Genomic DNA, 24510 nt, shown 5'->3' on the forward strand with positions numbered 1-24510 from the left:
GGTTAGCTGAATGGATCACGGTACATGATGCTCCCGTGTCCAACAGATAGGTCCCCTTACCCTCTTCTACCTTCATCTCAACGAGGGGTCTCTTCCATAAGTCGTAGGTAAGGGAACACAGGTAAATAGGCTGCGCTGGCTGTAGTCAGGGTCGTGGGTTAGATGGGGCTGATGGGGTCAGACCGCCGGTGGTGGCTGCTACCTTCCCTGGGCCAGTCAATAGGGTTCTCATGGCGTCCAAAAATGACTCGACCGTGGCGGGAGGGATTCCTGTCTCTACCTTTTGGGCTGGGGTTGAGGAATTCTTTCCCTTGTTATCTTTCCAACGATTCTTACACTCCTTCCTCCAGTGTCCATCCTTCCTACACCCATAACAGTTGAGCTTCGTGCTGGAAGGGTTATTCCCTTCCTGATGCCACTCCTTCCTACCCTGGCCAGGTTTCATTTCATGCACTTTCCCTTTAGGTGGGTGTGCATCGGTTCCTTTACCATTACGGTAAGCTATGGTCAATTGTCTGATCACTGTGAGTTCGGTAGTCAGGGGATTCTTTGGGTCAAACCACATTCCTGCCGCGGCCCTGACCTGTGGCAAGCTGTTTGCCACCAGGCAACGGAGACATTGGGCCCGCTGATCCTGGTCCAGGTTAGCCCGCTTAGGCGTCCCACTGCATGCGCTCCTATACACCGGCCACAACCTGTCTGCAGAAGCCTGCGGGGGTTCTCCTACGAGCTGCACTGTTTTTTCCACCCGGGAGAAAGGACTTCCCTCATTCATCCCTATGGCCTCAAGAACTTCCTCCTTGAGCTCCCCATAATCACACTGTCCCATCTTACATTGGAAGAGCTTACTCTCCAGGGAGAATAGCAGCATTTTGGCCTGTTCAGCATCATTGCACTCGTTGATGCTTGCTGCTTGTTCCACTTCCCTGAAGTGGACCGAGGGGTCCCCATTTGCCACAAGTTTAGTTAAATGGCTTACCATGGCCCTAAGCTGTTGGGTGCCGTGGAGAACTACTAACTGTTTTTGGAGGGGTCCCTCATCCCGTTATCAGCGGGCGGGCCGAACCTTTGCTGCTGGGCTGGGCACATTGGCCCTGGTCCCAGCCTCTCTTGCTGGGGGTTTTCCTCCTCAGCTTCTGCCCCTAATTCCACCCCCCCCCCCCCCCCCCACTGCCAGATTTCGCTAAAGCTTGGTGCTACGGGTGGTGGTCGTGGGCCCTCCTGCTCCTCAACTGGGTAGTCCCTTGGCACTACCTGTGGTGTCTGAACCGTTCTCCCCAGGCTCCCTGTGAAGTCGACCTGGGCTGCACTAGGGCTTATGAGGCAAACCATGCCTTTTGCCATCCTTAGAGCAAGGTTCGGACTCTCTATCTGCATCTGGCAGGGACCATGGTCTGCATCCTCAAACCCCTGTGTGCTCACTATCTTATAGGCTGCCTGTAAGCCTTTTACTTTCTCTTCCTGCTCTCTTACTTGTCTTGCTAGGCGGGCATTCTTTTCCCGCAACCTCAGCTCATTGTTCTTGGCCTCGGTGACCTGACACTGTAAATATCCCTTCTGGAACGGTTCAGACACCACAGGTAGTGCCAAGGGACTACACGGTTGAGGAGCAGGAGGGCCCACGACCACCACACGTAGCACCAAGCTTTAGCGAAATCTGGCAGGAGGGGGGGTGGAATTAGGGGCAGAAGCTGAGGAGGAAAACCCCCACTAACTGCACCCTTTCCTGGTTCAGAGCCTGCAATGCTAACAGTAACTTTTCCCCTGCTAAGGCCTTTGTTTGGACTTCCAGGGCTGACTCCCGAATCTCAGCTGCCTGTGCTTCAACGTGCCTGTCCAAAAGCTGGATCTGTTTCTTGAAGCACATCAGCCAGACTGCCTTTTCTATGGATTTTTTATGATCCTTCCCTTCTGTCCATTTAGCCTAGCCTTTAACAGATTAGTGACCCATTTTTTTCCATATTCACCTTACTGAACACATAACCTGAAATCCTCTCTTCCATTACAGTTCTCTCTTCCAAATCAGTGTCCACTGTATCACGTCCCTTTTGCCAAGGTCCCATCTGGGTCGCCATTATGTAGGGGGTGGTGGTGTGTGTCAGCTTCACCTCTGACTTCTGAGCGGTTCGAATTGCTCCCACTCCCTGGGTTCTCGACCTTGGACTTATTTGGGGGTTGTGACAAAGTGCAGCAGACAACTGGTTTTGGTGCAAGAAACTTTGACCTTTATTCAAGAGAGAAAATACAACACAACAATCTTAACACTCTAATAAAATGGGGAACACTTCGGTACACACGAGGGAAATTACAGTAGAAAGATACCTCACCTCTCCCAATCCCACTGTACTAGCTAGGTTGGACTCTAAAGGGCCAGAGATAATGCTCACCAAACGAATCCTTGACAATAATTCACCCAGAGGTAAGTCAGAAATAGATTGTAGAGTGGAAACTTTGTGGATCTTTGGTTTTCTCCCGAGTTGGTTTTCTTTGGTCGCGGTGGCCCAATATTACCCGGTTGGTTGGTGATAATATTCGGTTGGTTGTTTTTGAAAGCCCTTGTTGCCGTGAGGTGTCTGATGGTCGCTGGGATTGTTGCTCTGATTTCTTCTTGTGTGTCGGCCTGCTTCTAGAGCTGCTGACCTTCCCTGTCGAATTGCTTTCCTGTTGCCCCCTCGCCTTGTTGTTCGTTGGAAGCTGCTCTTCCTTCCAGAGACAGGCAGAACCAAGACAAGCAGCACACGAGCGCCAACAAGAACCAGAGAGAGAGAGAGAGGTTTCGAGTTTCCACTTCTATATCCCCCTCTTACAATGGTCTTCGTTACTTAAAAAAAACACTTCATGTCTGTTTAAACAGTTCTTACAAAGTCCTTAAGAATCTTTGATGGTTTTTTGATGGTCCCTCATCATGTTGCAATTGCTTCTCCCGATGGGTCATTGTTAATTCCGATTTTTAGAGCTTGTCACACAAGGCTTCCTTTTGTATCCAACGTCCTACGTGTTGATCGGTTTTGCTTTAAAACAAAGACATGGCCCCACCATGTCTGGAGCAGTTGCCTCTTTCAATGGCAGTTTACCACCAGCTCTAGGTTTTGCATTAAAACAGAGACATGTCTGAAGCAGTAATTCTCACACATTCCACTATGTGTATTATTGAATTCGTCTGGTGACCTCTCACCTATCCTTCCATCTTAGGATTTTGGTCAATGGCCAAAGTTTTTCCATACTCAGGGAAAAGGTGAATTTCTTTAGGGTTTTTCTCGGAGTTTTTGGGGGATCTGTGAATTTTGAGAATCTTACTAGTGTCGTGCAGAGTATAGATTTTCAAAACAGTAGTTTTGACAAGTTGTTCTTTTTCAGGGAACGTCTTATGGTTTTCAGTGTCCCCAGTGAAAACTACAAATGGAGGCCCCTTTGAACTATTTGCATCACTGCAAAATGTTTAGAACAAGTACAAGAAGCCACGAACCCCATCCAATCCCATTACAAAGAATGCACAGCACAGAAACAGGTCATTTGGCGCAACTGGTCTATGCCGGTGTTTATGCTCCACACGAGCCTCCTCCCACCCATCTTCATCTAACCCTATCAGTATAACCTTCTATTCCTTTCTCCCTCATGTGTTTATCTAGCTTCCCCTTAAGTGCATCTGTGCTAGTCGCCTCAACTACTCCTTGTGGTAATGAGTACCACGTTCTAACCATGCTGGGTAAAGAAGTTTCTCCTGAATTCCCTATTGGATTTATTAGTGACTATCTTATATTTATGGCCCCCAATTTTGGTCTCCCCTACAAGTGGAAATATCTTCTCTACGTCTACCCTATCAAGACCTTTCATAATCTTAAAGACCTCTATCAGGTCACCTCTCAGCCTTCTCTTTTGTAGAGAAAAGAGTCTCAGCCTGTTCAATCTTTCCTAATAGGTATAACCTCTCAGTTCTGGTATCATCCTAGTAAATCTTTTTTGCACCTTCTTCAATGCCTCTATATCCTTTTTATAATATGGAGACCAGAACTGTGCACAGTACTCCAAGTGTGGTCTAACCAAGGTTCTATACAAATTTAACATAACTTCTCTGCTTTTCAATTTTATCCCTCTAGAAATGAACCACAGTGGCTGGTTTCCTTTTTTTATGGCCTTATTAACCTGTGCCGCTATTTTTAGTGATTTGTATCTGTGTATAGTGCATCTGTACCCCTAGATCCCATTGCTTCTGTACCCCACTTAGACGCTTATTTTCCAAGGAGTATGTGGCCTCCTACTTCTTCCTACCAAAGTGCACCACCTCACACTTATCTGTATTGAAATTCATTTGCCAACTACATGCCCCTTCTGCAAGTTTATTAGTGTCTTCTTGTATTTTGCATCTAAAAAGGAAACTCACAGGATAGTTTTCTAGCGGACTGAACTGTTGCCTTTGGTCATATTTACTGTAAACTTCCATGCGCTTGTGCGTGGGCACAGCAAAGGCAGCACTAAAGAAAAGTGTGGAGCGGGACTCTTCATTTCTCAGTGACGATGTGTATAAAATCAGCCTGTTCAGGCAACTGAAATCTCCTGTGCTCCTGTGAGTCATTCCATTAGTTACTGCAAGTTGCAGGCCCTGCTGCACAGTTCCACACCAATCCTTTCTCCAGCGCTGCCTCTACCAGTGGACAAGCAGACCATGGATCAGGAAGCCATGAGCTTGTTGATTGATAAGGGCCCTCCATAGCTTCCTACATGATCCATTAGGCCGCTGACACTCACCCTGGGAATTTCCTCTAGAGTTCTCCCAATTGGCTGCCGTAACCTCAGGAGAAGATCGGTGGAAACCCCAGATACACGTGTAAACAGGACTTTTGCCTATCTTCCACCAATGTTAGGGTGGCCAAATGGGCAAATCCCTGAGGAAATTCCTAGTATTACTGTCTAAGTTTACACATGAATAATGATCACTTGGGTGAAGTGATAGGAAAAACTCTTGCTACTACCTGCTTGGTATTCCATTTAAATAATAATTGTTAACAATGAGTGAAAATGCTGATCCAAAAACAGAAAATGCTGGAAACACTCAGTAGGTCAGGCAGCATCTGTGGGGAAAGGAAAAAGTTCATGTTTCAGGTATAACCCTTCATCAGAACTGTAAGGTGAACAACTTTTAAGAAGTAACAGAGCAATGGAAAAGGGGGAAGAGGGAAGGTTCACATATGCAAGAAAAGAAAAAAGAATATCATGTAAAGTGATTAAGTAGAGAACAGGAAATGGTTAAATGACAGAAGTGATAATAGCAAAAGATAAAAAGAAGGCATGATGAGAGAAATATCCAAGACCCAGAGAATGTGTGAATAGTTAGGATAGTGGAGAGGGGAGCATGGAAACCTGGCGAAACAGAGCAGGTTCCAGTGGCCCAGGAAATCTGGTGGAAGCAAAAGGCAGGTCGACAGCTCGTCGGCATTGTACTGATGGGGGTCCCCATCCCAAGCTCCAACCCGTTCCCTCCCCATGAAGGTCTGTCCAGAGGCAAAGTGTCTAGTAGAAAGATGAGCACTATTCCTTGAATATGCATTGAGCGTCATTGGAACAGTGTAGAAGGCCAAGGACAGCGAGGTTAGAGTACATGTGGGACGGAGAATTAAAGTGGCAAGTGACAGGTAGCTTAAGGGAGCAGTCAGGAATTTGTTCTCCTGCTGTTACTGATTGATCCCAGACTGGGGATAAATTGTTTTTAAACTGTACACTTTTAAAACCACAACCACAAGCTATAAAATCGAGCACAGTGACTTTTGAAAATCTGCAGCAAACTGCCCTGTGCTGGAAATCTCTGGCCTAGAAATCCAAATATGCTGTGCCCGTTTTTACAGGCGTAAAATTCTGAGCTGCAAGTGTACCACCCGCCATATTGGAATAGGTATCAAAAGCGGCGTCCAGGGCCTGCACCTGAAATAGCCGTTAGGCTTTTTGCATATGCAAATAAGGGGCTTAACGCCTGTTTGATGCCCCCTTTAGCAAATTGTTGTGCCTTGAACGCAGCCGGCGCAATGCTGGCTGCATTCAGGAAAACCAGGTTTACATGCGGCTTAACCAGCGCTCCTTAAAGGGACCGCTGCAGGCTGCCACCATAAAGGTAAATTTGTAAAAAATGCATACCTGAATGTGGAGCCGAGAGGTGCAGGAGTGTTCGCTCCAGCTAGTGATGCGGTGGCCCGAAATTAAAATGTTCTTCGCCAGCGAGCAGTTTGGGGACGCCCAGCAATTGTCTGCAGCTCGCAGGTCTGATGTAAATGAGGCACGAGGCCTAATATCGGGTCGATCCCTGTGCTCAATTCACGTCGGCAGGCTCAGATCCAATTTCTAGGTCTCTGTGTCCAGCTGAGAAGTGACATTGTTGATCTCATAATTAACAGTGGGCTGTTGGTTTCTGCTGTAACTCAACCTGTAGCAGTTGGGAATTATGTGATGTAGCACCCTATTCCTGGCTTTCTACAGGCTTATATTCACAATTGTTTGAATTTCTACATCTATTTCATTTGTTTTTCTTATTTTGTTACTGTAATTTATTTTCTAACACTTCCACTTCCAAACTATCCTGCGTATCCCGAGCTCATTGGCTTATTTGGAATTTATGAACCTAAAATGGAAAGAGAAACGTTGTAAAAACAGATTACCATAGCTTCAAGTTTCTTTCTTAGCATTTACCCAATTATTTGTGGTCTACATATTATCCAGTAAAATTAACGTGAGAATAAATCTCTTTTCAAGGTTTACGTCATTTGGCTGTTCTGAAGTTGATGGGTGTGGGCATTGATGTTGGAGGGGTTTTGGAACTCTATCCAATTAACGGTAAGAGTACTTTCATTATAATCGTATATATTTAAAAATACTTATGTTGCTGTGAGAGCTGAAACTTTATCTGGTGATGACAGCCAACATGTTCCAGTATAAACATGGTACTATTTTATAAGTAAATAATGGTTGTGCCCAGAGAGGCAGTTAAAGAAGTGAGAGGCTTTGCAATATGACATGATCTCTTTTATTCTCATTGCTAATTTGTAATAAATGTTATAGCAGTGACCTTTAAGCTTCCTTTAGCAAAAGTCTACCATAAAGATGGCCCTGTAGGATTTCCTCTTGAAAAACCTACAATAAATCCCATAGAATCCTAACCAATTTTGAATAGATTATCTACAACACAGGTAAAAGTTGTAATTTTGTTTTCATCCCTTAAATTACTTGACAAGAAAGTGATGATAAGTTCTGTTTAATTAGTTGGTTCCACCCACATACTCATAGAATCATAGAAAGGTTACTGCACGCAAGGAGGCCATTCGGCCCATCGAGTCCGTGCCGGCTCTATGCAAGAGCAATCCATCTAGTCCCACTCCCCCGCCCTATCCCCATAGCCCTGCAATTTTTTTCCTTACAGATGCTTATCCAGTTCCCTTTTGAAAGCCACGATTGAATCTGCCTCCACCACCCCTCAGGCAGTGCATTCCAGTGCATTCATAACCACTCACTGCGTAAGAAAGTTTTTCCTCATGTCACCTTTTGGTTCTTTTGCCATTCACCCTAAATCTATGGTTCTTGACCCTTTCGCCAATGGGAACAATTTCTCTCTATCTATTCTGTCTAGACCCTTCATGATTTTAAATACCTCTATCAAATCTCCCCTCAACCTTCTCTGTTCCAAAGAGAACAACCCCGGCTTCTCCAGTCAATCCATGTAACTAAAGTCCCTCATACCTGGAATCATTCTAGTAAATCTTTTTTGCACTCTCCCTAAGGCCTTCACATCTTTCCTAAAGTGCAGTGCCCAGAACTGGACACAATACTCCAGTTGTGGTCAAACCAGTGTTTTATAAAGGTTCATCATGACTTCCTTGCTTTTGTACTCTATGCCTCTATTTATAAAGCTCAGGATCCCGTATGCTTTTTTAACCGCTTTCTCAACCTGCCCTGCCACTTTCAACTATTTGTGCACATATACCCCCAGATCTCTCTGTTCCTTTATCCCTTTTAGAATTTTGCCCTCTAGTTTATATTGCCTCTCTTCGTCCTTCCTACCGAAATCTATCACTTTGCATTTTTCTGCATTAAATTTCATCTGCCGGCACAGACTTGATGGGCCAAATGGCCTCATTCCAAGCTGTAATCTTTCTATGATTCTATGCCACGTGTCCGCCCATTCCACCAGCCTGTCTATATCCTCTTGAAGTCTATCACGATCCTGCTCACTGTTCAAATCTGCAAATTTGGAAATTGTGCCCTGTGCACCCAAGTCCAAGTCATTAATATATATCAAGAAAAGCAGTAGTCCTAGTACTGACCCCTGGGGAACACCACGGTACACCTCCCTCCAATCCAAAAAACAACCGTTCACCAGTACTCACTGCTTCCTGTCACTAAGCCAATTTTGTATCCATGCTGCTACTGCCCCCTTTATTCCACGAGCTTCAATCTTGATGACAAGCCTATCATACGGCATTTTATTAAAGGCCTTTTAAAAGTCCATATACACCACATCAACCGCATTCTCCTCATCGACCCTCTCTGTTATCTCATCAAAAAACTCTATCAAGTTAGTTAAACACAATTTGCCTTTAACAGATCCGTACTGGCATTCCCTAATCAATCCACACTTGTCCAAGTGACTGCTAATTCTGTCCCGGATTATCGTTTCTAAAAGTTTCCCCACCACCAAGGTTAAACTTACTGACCTGTAGTTGCTGGGTTTATCCTTTTTTGAACAAGGGTGTAACATTTGCAATTCTCCAGTCCTCTGGCACCACCCCCGTATCTAAAGATGTTTGGAAGATTATGGCCAGTACCTCCGCAATTTCCACCCGTACTTCCCTCAGCAACCTAGGATGCATCCCATCCGGACCGGGTGACTTATCTACTGTAAGCACAGCTAGACTTTCTAGTACATCCTCTTTATCAATTTTTATCCCATCCAGTATTTCAACTACTTCTTACTGCTGGAAATGTGAGGGGAGTGGGGGGGAGTTATTTTATGATGTTGTCCAATTGGCACTGGGATTTGACAATGGAGAGCTCCTGATCATTCTGGTGTTCTTTTCATTTCTGTCATCAGCATAACTTCAAAATTCACTTTTTGGGTCTTTGATAAGTGATTCCTTCTCTTTTTACAGCAGGTTTCTTTTAGAAAACACATACTAGGAACTATCCCTGTATCAGACAGTGTTTTTACTTAAACATTAATTTGTTACCTGAATAGCTTACAGACCCTTTGCTGAATTTTCACCAAGCTTATTAAAGGCCTTTCTCTTTATAGCCTCTTGATACCTTTCAACACTCAGTGAGATGGAAGCTATAATAGCTTCTTTGAGAAATAAACACACACCCATAACCATAGTGAGTTCATTCATCTCAATTAAATTTACAACGGTCTTCTTCCTGTCAAATACTGGGATTATCATAAAAATTAAGATGAGAATTTTTCATTTATGCATTGTGATTACCAACATAACCTTAAGCACCCGTGCTAAATATACACTGTCAAAAATGCACACTTTAAAACACATATACAAGCCGAAAACAGTGTAAAAACAGTATACAAGCCCAAAAATGGGATAATCAGTATTTTCTCATTGCACAATTTGTCTTGCTTTTTGTGAATAGGATATACCTGGACAACGTCTACATAACAATAGATGCCAATGTGATAGCTGCACTAGAATAGCTTGGCTAGGGAGGTGGGAGGTGGGGGGGGGAGGCGGGAGGCAGCTAGTTCTGTTGCGTAGGTTTTCAACACTACAGCTTGGATATAGGCCAATCAGAATCAGAAGGCTGACCAGAAAACATTGTAAGCCCGCTAATAGGTATAATGTGGTGTATTGTTCTTGACTTCTATAGTTAGTTGAATCAAGATGAGATTTGATTATAGCTGTTATTCTGTGCATTCACTTTGTGTCTGTAAAATTAAGCAACTTGACAATTTGTACCAGGCCGCCTCTCACAAAGTGTTTCAGTTCATCTTCAGAAAGATTGGTGAAGCATATATGAGGGCATGTGTGAAAGATGACATCCAGTTCAGATCACAAGTAGGTCCTCCTGGGTTATGTTGTTTCATGTTTAGATATTGGGCAGTGTGGGCACACTCCTAAACATTAGAAACATGGACCACTTATGTGAATGACCAGCACCGCTGCACCTGAGAGAACATTTAAGGCAGAACTGAAACTTGTAACAATTGGGTATATCAACGGCATGGTGAGCTAGTTATCCTAGTGGCAAGCTGTACCAGTGGAATGGTAGGACATGGATTCATGAGCACAATTCCCCACATGGTAATTTCCCAAGCTACCTGGGGGGACGTGACATGCAGAAATCAGCCATGGTCCACAAGTAGAGTATTTAAGTGACAGACTGTGTCAACTCTCATTGCTCTCACTCTTCTCCTAGCAGGTGGCTGGAGTGTAATATTGAGTTATACCCTGGAATGGTTCACCTCCTGCAAGGAATGGTGTACAACACAGAAATCCAAGGGAAAAATTGCAAAATGTGTGGGAATATGCAACTTATATACTTAAGAACCAAAGTTAAAATTGATTCATGTGAAAAACATGAAACCTTACACATAAAGAAATTAAATGAACAGTGCTGATCTGGAAGTGTCATCTGCAGATAATTCCATATTGAAAGAGTATTGTATATCGGCTTCCCTTTTCCATAAATATTACTGCTTTATCTTACAGACAAACCCTATCAAGTTTTTATGTGGTTTGCAGTAGATTTTAAAGTTTTCTGAATCTAAAATGTTTGGTGGAATAGTAACAAGGATTTGCCCAAAAATAATTAGTACTGTTGTGAAAGCAACCTTCCACTGTTCCCTGTTCTGTCAATTAAAAAGTGTCCAATTCCTGTGCAGAAGTACATTTCACATAAATGCATCTATTGTCTCCACAACATGATATAGAGTTCTGTTAAAAAAAAACTTTCTTGACACTCCATAAGGAAATTTTCTCAGATGTGGCAGCTTTCAAAGTTTGGGTTTCTGTTTTGGTATTTTCAGTGTTGTCAGCTATAAGACAAAATTCAGGAAAGTAGCAAATTTTAACTCAGAAATCCTGTGAGAGATATGGTTCCTTCTGTTTTCCATGTAATGAAATACTGAGAGGAGGAAATATAATGGTTCATAATATCATACTGTATTGCAATTCATGGCTCAACAAGTCACTACTAATTGGGAGAGTGTACGAATCCATGTAAGCTCACAGAGGTTTCTTAGGAAAGGATACGGGGCTGCATATTCTCGACAGTGATATCCAATATATTGTACTGCCAGTATGACTAATATACTAGCAGAGATGTCATACAAGAACCATAGTAAAAGAAAAAAAAGTGTAAGATCCAAAGCTTGGCAGGCTTCTCAATCTTAGCCCAAATCTTGACGAAACTGGCCGAGCAAACTTTGACATCTGTATGTAATTTATTTTATGACACATATATAAAAAAGTAAATATTTTTATACTTTGACTGTATTAATATATTTTGGCTGCAGAGGTTGTATCTTTGAACTTTTGAATCTTTTTATATAGTATTTTTATTTCTACACAAAATAAATGATATGAAAATGCATTTAAAGGCCAAAGCAGTCTACCTTAATACAGTATAAATAACCATTTTAAAATTATAATAGATACTTAAGTCAGGTAGTAAATTTGTCTTGTAGTCAAATAATCTTTGGATTTTGCCAGTGAAAATTTATTCTTCTGTAAGATATAGTTGTTTAATAATTAATTTGGTATTTTTAAGAAGGATATATTTATAAATGGCAGTTTCAAAGAAATTATGGTTCAAATGAAGGATCTTTTTAAACCTTATTTATGGTAAAACAAGTTTGTTGGCTTTGTTTGCTACATTTACAGGAACCGCAACTGTTGAGCGCGAAGAGCTCTCCCAGTCCTTGGTAGAAGATATACGAAATTATTTCCAAGTGAGCCCAGAGTATTTCTCAATGCTACTGGTTGGGAAGGATGGAAATGTCAAGTCCTGGTATCCAACTCCAATGTGGAATATGGCCATCGTTTATGACCTTGTTGACTCCATGCAGCTTCGCCGACAGGAAATGGCCATTCAACAATCCTTGGGCATGCGTTGCCCAGAGGATGAATATGGATACAGTTACCATGGTTACCAAGATGGATATCATCAACAGGGTCACTACGGTGGATACCATTACTAAAAATAATAAGTTGTGGCCTTTCAGTTTAAACGCTGCAAACCACAAGGACTAAGTTTTAAAAGCAACCTAAAAATCACATTTGATAACAATTTGAGTTTTGTTTTCAGAATCACTGAAAAAAAAGCTTAAAGAAAATACTCTGCTACAGCTATTGGGGATAAATGTGAATTTTCAGTTATATTTTGGAAATATTTAAAGACTAATCACTGAACCCTCTGCTGACTTAAGGAACAAATAGTAATTTTTGAAGCCACACTATAGTCAGCATTTTTGCAAGAAATTTTGTATAGCTGATGCTTAATATGGAAAGTGTGTATATCCATAATTAGAGGAGTTTTTTGTTTATTTTTAGTGTATTTATTGTGTATTAAAGGAGAAAGACTTGCATCAATTGTGAGGGACTCCAACCAGAAATATTAAGAGAAAACTATCTTCCTAATCTTCAGTGTGCATCAACAAAGATGTATCTATGCTAAAACTAAAAAGCAAACGGAGTTAAACAAAAATGAAACTAGTGTTAGTATCACCTACTTAACATGGTGCTGAGAACTGCTGCAATAGAACACTTTCTACTGGATACAAAACAAAAGATGCAAGCCATTTCAAAAATAGCTTTGGAATTAGCATCAAATTAGTTACAGAAATCACTCATGATAAATAATATTTGTTTTTATCTTACCATGAAGGAAAGAAACAAATACTGTGTACCGTGAAGGTAACCATGCTGTCAGTTTGTAGAGTGAAGACGAGTGAAGTTTGAAGGGCTGTAGCAATGCTGTACCTCTGACACTGCATTACATCTAGCACACATATACAAAGAAAGGTTGATGCAAAACATGGATTAGAATAGAAACAGTATTCTGGCTACAGCCTCCTCTTCTTCGGATTAAAACTGCACTATGGCCAGCATTGTATATAGGGGAAGTTCATTAATCATTTTTCAATTTATGGGGGTGGAGTAGAACAAAAATTTTAACTAATGTTTTTAAAAATATAGATCTGTTACAATTAAGAGTATATTCATGGATTTTTTTTTACAAAGGTCTCAAGCAAAAATGAGCCAATTAATGTAATACAATTCCTCATAAGCCATGGATAATTGCTCATTGATCCCTTATTATTTATTGTTAGCCATAGCTCAGTGGTAACACTCTTGCCTCTGAGTTAGAAGGTTGTGAGTTCAAGTCCCACTGCATGACTTGAGCACATAATCTAGGCTTACACCTCACTGCAGTATTAAGGGAGTGCTGCACTGTCAGAGGTGCCATCTTTCAGACAAGATGTTAAACCATGGATGTTGCAGATGGATGTAAAAGATCGCATGACACTATTTCGTAGAAGAGCAGGGGAGTTCTCCCCGTTACTGATACTTATCCCTCAACCAACATCACTAGAACAGATTATCTGGTCATTATCACATTGCTGTTTGTGGGACCTTGCTGTGTGCAATTTGGATGCTGCGTTTCCTACGTTACAACAGTGACTACTCTTTAAAGGAGCTTCATTGGCTGTAAAGCGCTTTGGGACGTCCTGAGGTTGTGAAACGGGCTATATAAATGCAAGTCTTTCTTTTTAATTGTGTGTACCCCTCCAAAATTGTGAGACAGCTCTGGAGTTGAACTAACATTTCACATTAACAGTCAGAAAGGTTTTGCTCAAGGACGTAAAAGGGAGGGGAGGCGATATGTGCTCATAAAGCTCAGTGACATTGTTACACAACGTGTTGTGGTTCATAACCATTTCTAGTCACAAAATGTTAGTTTTTAAACCGGGGATAATTCACAAATTTATCTAGAATTGAATAAAATGTGTACTGTATTTTATTTCATTTTTGGCTATGTGTTGAGAAATTCCACAGAGCGTTCGTAGTAGGCCATAGTGTGTAGTGTATTTCGCAATCAGTGACCTTAGAGTTACTTAGAATTTAAACATGTATTACATTTTAGAAAACAAACACTGCTTTCAGTAATATTTGGTACAGCATCCCACTAATTGAAAGCCTGGCAGTAGCATTAGCCACAATGTATATTTTCCTTTCACTTTGTATCAGTGTATTCTGAAATGTAAACATTTCTGGATCATTCTTACTTGGGGAAACAATAATAACAGAAGCAATTTTCTGACTGGGTGGTGAAATTATTTCACTGGAGTGGCACAGCAACACTGTTGTGAAAAAAATCATAATATTTAAATAAATATGTTTCTTCATGGAAAAGAGAAAATGCTGGAATTACACAGCAGGTCCTTCAGCATCTGAGGTGGGAAAAGACAAATTAATGTTTTGGGTTGCGACCCTTCATCTCAAGGTTCTGATGAAGGGTCTTTATTCAAAATGTTAACCTGTCTTTTTTCTTTATAAATGCTGCATATTTCTAGTACTTTTAATTTCAGCATTTGCAGTTTTCATCTCTGCTTTCTTCACACTGTTGGTTCAATCTCTCAGAAAGTAAATACTGTGCTCTCATTTTTCCTACCAATCCATGCTACTGCTTCTTACAGTAAACATTACATTATTTCAGCCAAAAAAGTGCTTAATCTCCTTTTCACCTTACAACTTTTAACATCTGTAAAAAAAAATCACAATTTGCGAAGTATGAAACATCAGCCTGAGAGTAAACGCACACAAATTTGTTTTTGAACTGGATGTTGAATTGTTCCTCCCTTGTCCAAAGGGCATAGCTGTCCACACTCCTGATTTTTGGGATACAGAATTGCTCCACTACTGGCTCAGCATGTTGAACCAGACAGAGAAAGTGCCAGGTTTGTTCACTTGTCTGACTTAGCTAATCTAAACCAGGACAGCAGATGGAGGCCAATTCTGCTGCACTCAGGACCGGCAAGGTGGGCCAGGGTTACCACTTCTGGGGCATGATTTTAACCCCGAAGAATAGTTGGGTTGGGGGCGGGGGGGCGCAGTAAAAATTGTAAAAGTTGGGAGCGGGAACGAGTCCCGGCTCTGACACGCCGAAAAATGAGTTTCACCCAGACGCACCTGGGTGCGCGCGCGCTTCGGAAACCCGGAAGTCCCGCCGGCAATTAAAACCAGTGGGATGACATTTAAAGGGGGAATTAAGATAGTTGAATTACTTAAATCAATTAACTTGGTGGGAATTGAGGTAGACAAACAGTTTTAACTCTGCCCGAATGTGCTTCCCGTGGCCTCTGAAACATGTCACAGAAACGGAGAAAAGTTGCAGCTGGCAGCCGTTTGGACATTTAAACCAGTGATTGACAAATGGGGATTTGCAGCAGGGCAAGCAGTTCTCTCAAACATCTGGCTGGGAGTTCTTAGTGTTTAGAATCAGATTTCTGTGTTTACACTCAGAATTCTTCTGTTTAGACATATTTGCCTGCATTTTGGACCCCCTCAAACCATCACCATCAGGATGGGGGGGGGGGGGGGGGGGCGGGCGCAATGGATGTATTCAGCACTACATCTGAGCAGGAGGCATATCACCCCCGGCAGGCATGGTGTGTAGTTCTGGGAGTTGCAGCTCCACAAGACAGAGATGCGCGACAGGGACCTGCAGAAAAGCCAAAGAGGGGAACAATGGAGGGGCCGCAGGAGGCACTACCCACATGTGAGAGTCTACAGGCAGAGACTGAGCTTCCTGGACCTCTCTGAGGAGCAGTGCCTATGAAGGCTCAGATTAAGTCGCCAGGTGGTCGCAGACATCTGCAGGCTCCATCGAGCAGAGCTGCTCCCGGTTGGGCCTGATGGCCATGCATTACTCATCGTAGTTAAAGACATCACTGCCCTCAACTTCTTTGCCTCTGCATCCTTCCAGGGCGCCACCAGTGACATCACCAGGACCTCTCAGTTGTCTGCCCATAAGTGTACACGACAGGTCACAGTTGGCTTGTTTGCCAGGGCATCCCACTACGTCAATTTCCCCATCGGCAACATCAGCCAGACTGAGAGGGCAGTGGGTTTCCACTCCCTTGCTGGCTTCCCACGGGTACTGGGTGCAATTGATTGCACACACGTAGCAATCTGAGCATCTCCACATGAGCCAGGACTGTTCATCAACCGCAAGGGATTTCACTCCATCAATGCGCAGCTGGTTTGTGGCCAATGGAAGAGGTTTCCACAGGTGTGTGCCATGATTCCTTCATTTTGCATGAATCGAGCATTCCGGCCCTCTTCCACGCACAAGACACACATAAGGGCTGGCTTCTTGGAGACAAGGGATACCCCCTGAAGACATGGCTCATGACACCTGTGAGAAACATCACCAGCAAGGCACATAAGCAGCACGACGACAGTCATAGCACTACCAGGTCTGTCATAGAACAAGCCATAGGAAAGCCATCGGCAAAGGTGTGCAGAATAATACTCGTGTGTCGTGTCCTGCACAACATCGCTCAACAGAGAGGGTTGCCGGTGGATGAGGTCCCATGCGCTCAAGAAGCAGCTGCACCTGCCATCAACATTGAAGAAGGAGGCGAGGAGGATGAGGAGGAGGCGGATGAGGAGGACGACGATGAGCAAACCATTGGCGAAGCAGCGTCTCATCTGGCTGCTCGTCATGCCATGGGGTCACTCATACTTTATAGATTCTCATAGGGAGATCAGCAAAGTGACTACAGCCAAGTACTCAGACCACCTGTAATGACCACCACAACCACAACTGCCCCCCTCCCCCACCCAGGTTGCACAAAACAATCATACAATGACACATGCACCCAATGGGTGGCATCAAATCGCCTTTCATGAGCAAACATATGTAAGGGTGCTTCCACAAAAGGGACTCAAGAATGGGCAAGGCGTGACAGTGGTCGTGAGAATCATAACATTTAATGTGACGTTAACATAAACCAAATAGAAATGAAAACATGACAGTCTGTCAGACAACCTTGTGCATACTCTTGGTGATTACAAAATCGTTGACTTTCTCTTTCTACTACTTCTAGGTGGTGCAGCTCCTGTGGCTGCAGCAGAGGTAGTGGCAGGTTGCTCAGATTCATGCTTAGATACTTTCGGCCTACGACCTCTGGGTTTTGGAGCTCGTGAGGGCCCCGCCAAAGACTGCTCCATCTGCGCCTCTGCAGGCCTGACTTGGCCATCTGGAGAGGAGGCAGCATTGCGGGGGGGGGGGGGGGTGGTGAAGAGGGGGGGGGAAAAGGTGAGACGTGGAAGTGCTTTGAGTAACGTCTCCACTTCCATGTCTCCTTTCGCCATCACTCCTCTCCTGGGCCAAGGCACATCACTCCTACCAATCTGCCGGACAACAGCTTGGAGCAGATCTGTGAAACGTTCGAAGGCCACGGCTGAAGTATCTGCCTGTTTAAGGTGACAAATATGTTGGCATCCAAAGCCATTGTCAGAGCCTGAATGGACTCATCTGTGAGCCATGCTTGGAGCTCAATGGAGGCCACCATTCTCTCCATCGCAAACATTCCCGCACTTACCTGCGCCACCATTCCACCAGCGACGGAGTTGGACTCCTCCATCCTCTCCGCGACTGTGGTGAGGGTGCATGGCACATTTTCCATTCCCTCACAAAGTTGCTCCTGTACCTCCATCATTCTCCTTCTCAAGGATGGCCCCCGGGGTTCAGCATCTGTGCCAAGCTGAGCAGAGCTTAGAGAGGAGTATACCCACTGATGTGGACTCTCCACTGCTGCCCCTGCCACCAGTTTCTTCTCGTGCTCACTTTTGTGTCTCGATTCACCAGGTGACAACCCAACTACCTCTCTAATAGGGCCCACCGAGGTGTGAGTATCTGCGCTGGTGGATGGTTCACTAAAATGTGACGGTGCACCCTCAGAGGCAGGGAGCTCCACTGAGGAATCACCCTCGATCACGTCTTCGGTCCGTAATGCCCCTGAAAGAGAACATACAGCAATATTAATAATCATCGCAGAAGTGATTTTGCGATGAGCATATGAGGTGTGCAACAGATCAATCATTGATAACGTCAATCCATGTTGTGCGCGAGGGATGTTAAAGTTCTGTCACCAGGCGTTTGCAGGGTGCCAGTCTCAGCATTCCCGGCAGCAAGGTACTCCACCGTCCGACTTATATCCATGGCCTCCTCCTCCATCTCTGTGAGAGCTACGATTTGGGGATGCCCCTCTCCAGTCCTCGCCCTCTCCCTTGCATTTTGCGCTCTCTTCTACATGGGGAGAAAGTACAGACGAGTGAGTGAGTGGGCATAATGTGGTCACCCGATGGATGCTTTGGGTCAGGATGACAATGAAGCAGGTGCATCAGAGGGTGACTATCAGACAGATTGGTCACATAGCATCAGGATTGGGGTGAGTGGGAGAGGTAGGTGCACAAATTGTGGAGGGGGGCAGTGTGGTGAAGAAGTGATGGTGAGTCGAGATTGAGCCTTGGGTGTGAGGAGTGATGTGATGGAGTAGATATCACAGGGCAGTATGTGGGGGATCACGGAATGCAGGTCAGTCTGTGACTGTACTGGTTAGGTCACCAAACCTCTTTCTACATTGAAGCCACGACCGGGGCATCGTGCTTCTGCTGCTCACCTCCTCCGCCACCTCGAGCCACGCCTTCTTGGCGACACAACCAGGTTTCTTGCTGCAGTCTGCTGGGTACAGTACTTCCCTCCTGCTTCTTACTGTGCCCAGCAATGTCTCCAGGCCGGCGTCAGAGAATCTAAGTGCTGGCTTCGCTCTACGACGTTCCCCATTCATTTTTTCCTCCTTTCCCCTTCCAAATGCATTGCTGGAGTGGCCCTTTTAAATAGTGGGCTTTAAGTTGTGCGGGTGCACAGTCCGCCCATTGTGCAGCTGGAGGACGCGAAACCTGGAAGCTGAGTTAAGTGGCTCCAATTGAGTCGCGATCGCACGGAAATCAGCACAATTTTTTTCTCCGGGTTTCCCACCCGATTATTGATCTCCCCCCTCCCAGCTGAGAACCCACCTCCTAGATAAAATCATGCCCCTGATCTCTATCCAGCAATCCCTGCTGGAAGTGCACATTTATGTACTTGAGTTGAGGGCTGGATTGAGCTAAGCTATGAGCTTCAGTCAGATGACTTTGATCACTCACTGCCAAGGTGTACATGTGAATAAAAGAAACATGGAACAGTAACATGTCAATACCTTCGAGAAGAAGATGGGAGGGGAGAAAACGGATGCAAAAAATAGGGCCAAAGATAACTAACATCAGTGTCGACTACTTAAAGGTAAGTGTTTTTCTTTTTAAGAGATTATACTTGTATGGACTGGCCATCTTTAATCATCAATAATTAAATTGCACACTTTTAATCATTTCTATACTGAAAATAATCAATCTTTCCACTCCCGCACCCTACAGAAACAATAGAATATACTAGTGTCCAACTTAAAAACACTGGGAATTTTCTCAGGGTTTCTCTCGATTGGCCACCGCAACTTTGGTGGAAGATCTGTGAAAACCCATTTACACAGTTTGTGCAGGCATTCTGCCGATCGTACACCGAAGTTATAGCAGCCCCTTTTATTTTTGCCTGCTCTTCTTAGTCGCCTGCCACTTCTCCCTTGACAAAGGCTACTAATGGATCGAAATGCCTTTTGAGGTTCTCTAAAATCTTTCTGAATTTTGTCCCCCTGTTTTGACACTCTTTGATTGTCCACATCCCTTTAAATATGGCACATGCAATGTTCAGCTCCCACCACTCGTGTGCTCCCTAAACCTGGTTGAATCTGCATGTGAAGCTATGCTAACGAGCTGACCTGGGAAAACTGAAAGAAAATAGGATATTTGATTCTTTCTCAAACCCACTCAAAAATGCCAGTATCAAAAAATCTAGGCTTTGCTGTCCTTGTTGCTGAAACCCTGGGATTTGATGATATCCTATCTTTTAAACATTGGGGTAGATTTTCAACGTGCCTGTTATAGAAACCTCCCGACTTTAATTTCCATTGTAATGCATGAAAATGAATATCAGGAGGCTTCTATAATGGATGGCCGATCCACAATGGCAGTTTTACACCTGGGTGGCAAGTTGAAAATCTACCCCATTGTATAACCACTGAACACTAACTACTAGAATATTCACAGTGAAAAATGTGGCATCAACTGGCTGAGAAGTTCTGCACCAACCTTTTCCATTATAATTTCTGTTCCACACATTGAAGGCTAGTTCTGTTCATCTTGTTTAAGATGCATATTTTATGTAAATAAGAGTCAGTATTATGAAAGCCTCACTGTCACAAAGGATACCAATAGCACATTTCAGAATTAGCCTTGAATGTGTATAACAGAAATCCGCATGTACTGTACTGACAACAGACTGGCTAATTGAAAAATGGAACAATCAGGTTGAGTCCTTCAGTAAACCTGGCCCATTCTTAGGCTTCTGCTCTAAGCTAAGTATGTTTTCCTTTTCAATCATGCTTTTCTACAATTTGAAAAATAAAAATCAATAAATGGATGAGAGCATGAAGAAAGCCAGGCTGAAATCAATTGATGATGTGGAGATGCCGGTGATTGGCCAACGTTGACTACCTCATACGTTGCAGGAAAGGATGCCCCGGAGCACGGTACATTGGCGAGACCATGCAGACACTGCGACAACGGATGAACGGACACCGCGCAACAATCGCCAGACAGGAGGGTTCCCTCCCAGTCGGGGAACACTTCAGCAGTCAAGGACATTCAGCCACCGATCTTTGGGTAAGCGTTCTCCAAGGCGGCCTTCGAGACACACGACAACGCAAAATCGTCGAGCAGAAATTGATAGCCAAGTTCCGCACCCATGAGGACGGCCTCAACCGGGATCTTGGGTTCATGTCACACTACACGTAACCCCACCAGCGAAAAAAAGTTATCTGTTTTTAATACAACGGGTCATTCTCTGTCTTTCTCTTCCTTTCGGATGTTTCTCTCTCTGTCTGTCTTTTGTTCTGGCCGTTTGTGTATTCGGTGGTCCTATAGGTAACATCTCTCTGTCTGACAACGAGCAGTTGGAAAAATTATCTGTAATCACCAGGTATTGTTCTCTGACTATAAATGCGGCAACCTTCCATGGAATCCGAATCCCACACTCACCTGACGAAGGAGAAAGCCTCCGAAAGCTTGTGACTTTCAAATAAAACAGTTGGACTATAACCTGGTATTGTAAGATTCCTTACAGAAATCAATTGAGTCACAGCTAACCATCACATCACGTCAAGGTGCCTGGAATCAAGATGCCGTGCAGCAAATTGGAACACTGTGAAGCATAATCATATTACTCATTGGATAATTATAGTGTCTTCATATTGAGTCTAGTCTAAGTACAATTTGTGGCTTAAGATCTCTTTTCAAGTTGGCACAATTCTTTAACTCACACAGGAATGAATCCAGACACTGAAAGCGTTTGAGTTTGACTAATACACTATATAATCACACAAATAGCTTTCCCAGAATAAGAGACAGAGACAAATCCTCTGTGCTTTAAATCAGATTTTTATAGTATATGAAATTTAAGACTAATTGTCAGTCTAAGTTGGATCTAGGTTATTTCCTTGAAAGTAGCAATGGTAGTGTAGTCCTTGAGGGTATTATGATCATTAAGTACTCTGAAATTATTTCTAACCTTTCATACACACAAATGAATCTAGTAAACTGCCTGGACGCGTCACCCTGGTCTAGAGTTATATTGCAAACTCCAAGTGGTGTGAGACTATCTGCTTGAGGTGGTCTTACATCTCTCACTTTAATGTGCTTGGCAGTCAGACTCTGCAACCCTTCAGATAATGAAGCAGTCCATGCCCGCATGCAACAAGACCGAGACAACATCCAGGCTTGGGCTGATAAGTGGCAAGTAACAGTTATGCCAGACAAGTGTCAGGCAATGACCATCTCCAACAAGAGAGTCTAACCACCTCCCCTTGACATTCAACGGCATTACCATTGCCGAATCCCCCACTATCAACATCCTGGGGGTCACCATTGACCAGAAACTTAACTGGATCAGCCACATAAATACTGTGGCTACAAGAACAGGTCAGAGGCTGGGTATTCTGCGGTGAATGACTCACCTCCTGACTCCCCAAAGTCTTTCCACCATCTACAAGGCACAAGTCAGGAGTGTGATGGAATACTCGCCACTTGCCTGGATGAGTGCAGCTCCAACAACACTCAAGAAGCTCGACACCATCCAGGACAAAGCAGCCTGCTTGATTGGCACCCCATCCACCACCCTAAACATTCACTCCTTTCACCACCGGTGCACTGTGGCTGCAGTGTGTACCATCCACAGGATGCACTGCTGCAACTTGCCAAGGCTTCTTCGACAGCACCTCCCGAACCCGCGACCTCTACTACCTAGAAGGACAATGGCAGAGGGTGGTTAGAGCAGGGAATGCTCTGCCACGAACTATTGTCGAATCAGACTCCATAAATTCTTTTTAAAGGGATTTTGTTTCTTGAGAAAGAAAAAAATTATTAAAGGGTATGGGAAGTGAGCAGGCCAGTGGGACTGAATCATATGACTCACCAGCACAGAATTGATGAAGCTAATATCTATTTTTGTTCTGTAACATTCTATGGCAGCGACCCTCAGGTAAGTCCTGGGTGGGGAAGCGGAGTAAAACTCGAGAAGGCTGAGCCTGGGTCGGCAGCCCACAGTGTTGCTGTGGAGCCAGAAGGACCACTCCTGCTCCTCCCGAATACACAGGAGGGGGAAGTAAGAAAAAATCTTCCCTACCATTTCTTCGGTGGCCTCCATCAGTCCCTTTAAGGACCACAGGTTGGGCTGCTGTAGAACTAGAAAAACTAGTTGATGCACGACCTATGCTCTGCTTAGTTTTTCACATATTTTGCAGAAAGGTTCTGAAACAGGTGCAGGACCATTCTATGCATTTTTAAATTGGTCCAACACTGGTTTCAAGCGGCTGTTAGAGACTCCTAAAAACAGCGAGGACCAATATAGCAGCAGCAATGCCGCTGGCGCAGATCGGGTGCAGGACCTTGTGCCCAGAAATTGATTTTATGCCCGAACAAAGGGTGAAATGCATTCCTCATTGAACCAGGGTTGATCCCCTGGCTTGTTGGTAATGGTAGAGTGAGGAACATGCCGGGCGATGAGGTTACAGATTGTGATGTTGCTAAAGAGGCTGAATTTACTCAATATAGCAAATTAATCCAAACTCTTCTATAATGCACTCATCAGGGTAGATATTGGAATGCATTCCATGCTCTAACCACCCTCTGTGAAAAGCAAATTTTGGTAACCTCCCCTTTCTGAAGTTTTTTAAAAATTCATTCATGGGATGTGGGCGTCGCTGGCAAGGCCAGCATCTATTGCCCATCCCTAATTGCCCTTGAGAAGGTGGTGGTGAGCCGCCTTCTTGAACCGCTGCAGTCTGTGTGGTGAAGGTTCTCCCACTGTGCTGTTAGGTAGGGAGTTCCAGGATTTTGACCCAGCGACGATGAAGGAACGGCGATATATTTCCAAGTCGGGATGGTGTGTGACTTGGAGGGGAATGTGCAGGTGGTGTTGTTCCCATGTGCCTGCTGCCCTTGCCCTTCTAGGTGGTAGAGGTTGCGGGGATAGACAATAAATGTCGGCCTCGCCAGCGATGTCCACATCCCATGAATGAATAAATTTTTAAAAATCACTTAGTACCACCTACCTGTTTTTAGACATTATTGCAATTTACAGCCAAGAAATTTTCTAGTGAGTTTTGTTCAAGTGTCATCAAACCCAAGACATTTTGTAGTGTCAGTTGAAGTTCCTGGGTTTCCATGGGCTCAGGGCGATGAGTAAGAATCTCATGGAAAATCAAAATCTATCCTTTTATTCCTTACCAACCCTACACCTGGTCCCTCTGAGGGTCAGGAAAGCATGAACTCCTGAGGTAGGGAGTCCTTACCCCCCAGCCGTGTGTCCCATTACACAGATGGCTCAAACCCCATCCCCTCCCCCCGAACAAGGTCATCCTGGAAACTGCAATGCAAGTCTGGGACCTGATGTATCTGGGTCCTGGCTTAACTTGCTGCCAAGAAGGATCATCCACTCCGCACTTATGCCTGAAGATGGTTGCAAACGCTTCAGCCTTGTCTTTTGCACACACGTGCTGGGCTCAGCCATCAAGTCCTACTAGTTGACGATGAAGATGCGCATGGAACCGCCTCCTCCCGTTAGTTGCTTAATTGTCCATCACCATTCGCAACGGGATCTGGCAGAACTACGGAGCTTTCACCTGATCCGTTGGTTGTAGGATTACCTAGCTGTCAATAGCATGCTTCTTCCACTGTTTAGTATGCATGTAGTCCTGCATTGTAACTTCACCAGGTTGGCACCTCATTTGCAGGTACGCCTGTGCTGCTCCTGGCATGCTCTTCTACATTCCTCATTAAACCAGGGTTGGTCATCTGGCTTGATGGC

General features: G+C 44.1%; 1 protein-coding gene across 1 annotated transcript in view; it reads left to right on the forward strand.

The window, feature by feature from the left end:
* The window catches only part of ccdc80 (coiled-coil domain containing 80), a 42037-nt gene extending 27738 nt beyond the window's left edge, over positions 1–14299 (forward strand). Inside the window, exons 6-7 of the mRNA XM_067992905.1 lie at positions 6739–6819; positions 11868–14299. Coding sequence (XP_067849006.1) covers positions 6739–6819; positions 11868–12184 — 398 coding nt within the window. The 3' untranslated portion in view covers positions 12185–14299. The remainder of the gene's footprint in view (positions 1–6738; positions 6820–11867) is intronic.
* The last annotated feature ends 10211 nt before the right edge of the window (positions 14300–24510 follow it).

The sequence above is a fragment of the Heptranchias perlo genome, chromosome 11, assembly GCF_035084215.1.
Source record: "Heptranchias perlo isolate sHepPer1 chromosome 11, sHepPer1.hap1, whole genome shotgun sequence".
NCBI classification, from domain to species: Eukaryota; Metazoa; Chordata; class Chondrichthyes; order Hexanchiformes; family Hexanchidae; genus Heptranchias; species Heptranchias perlo.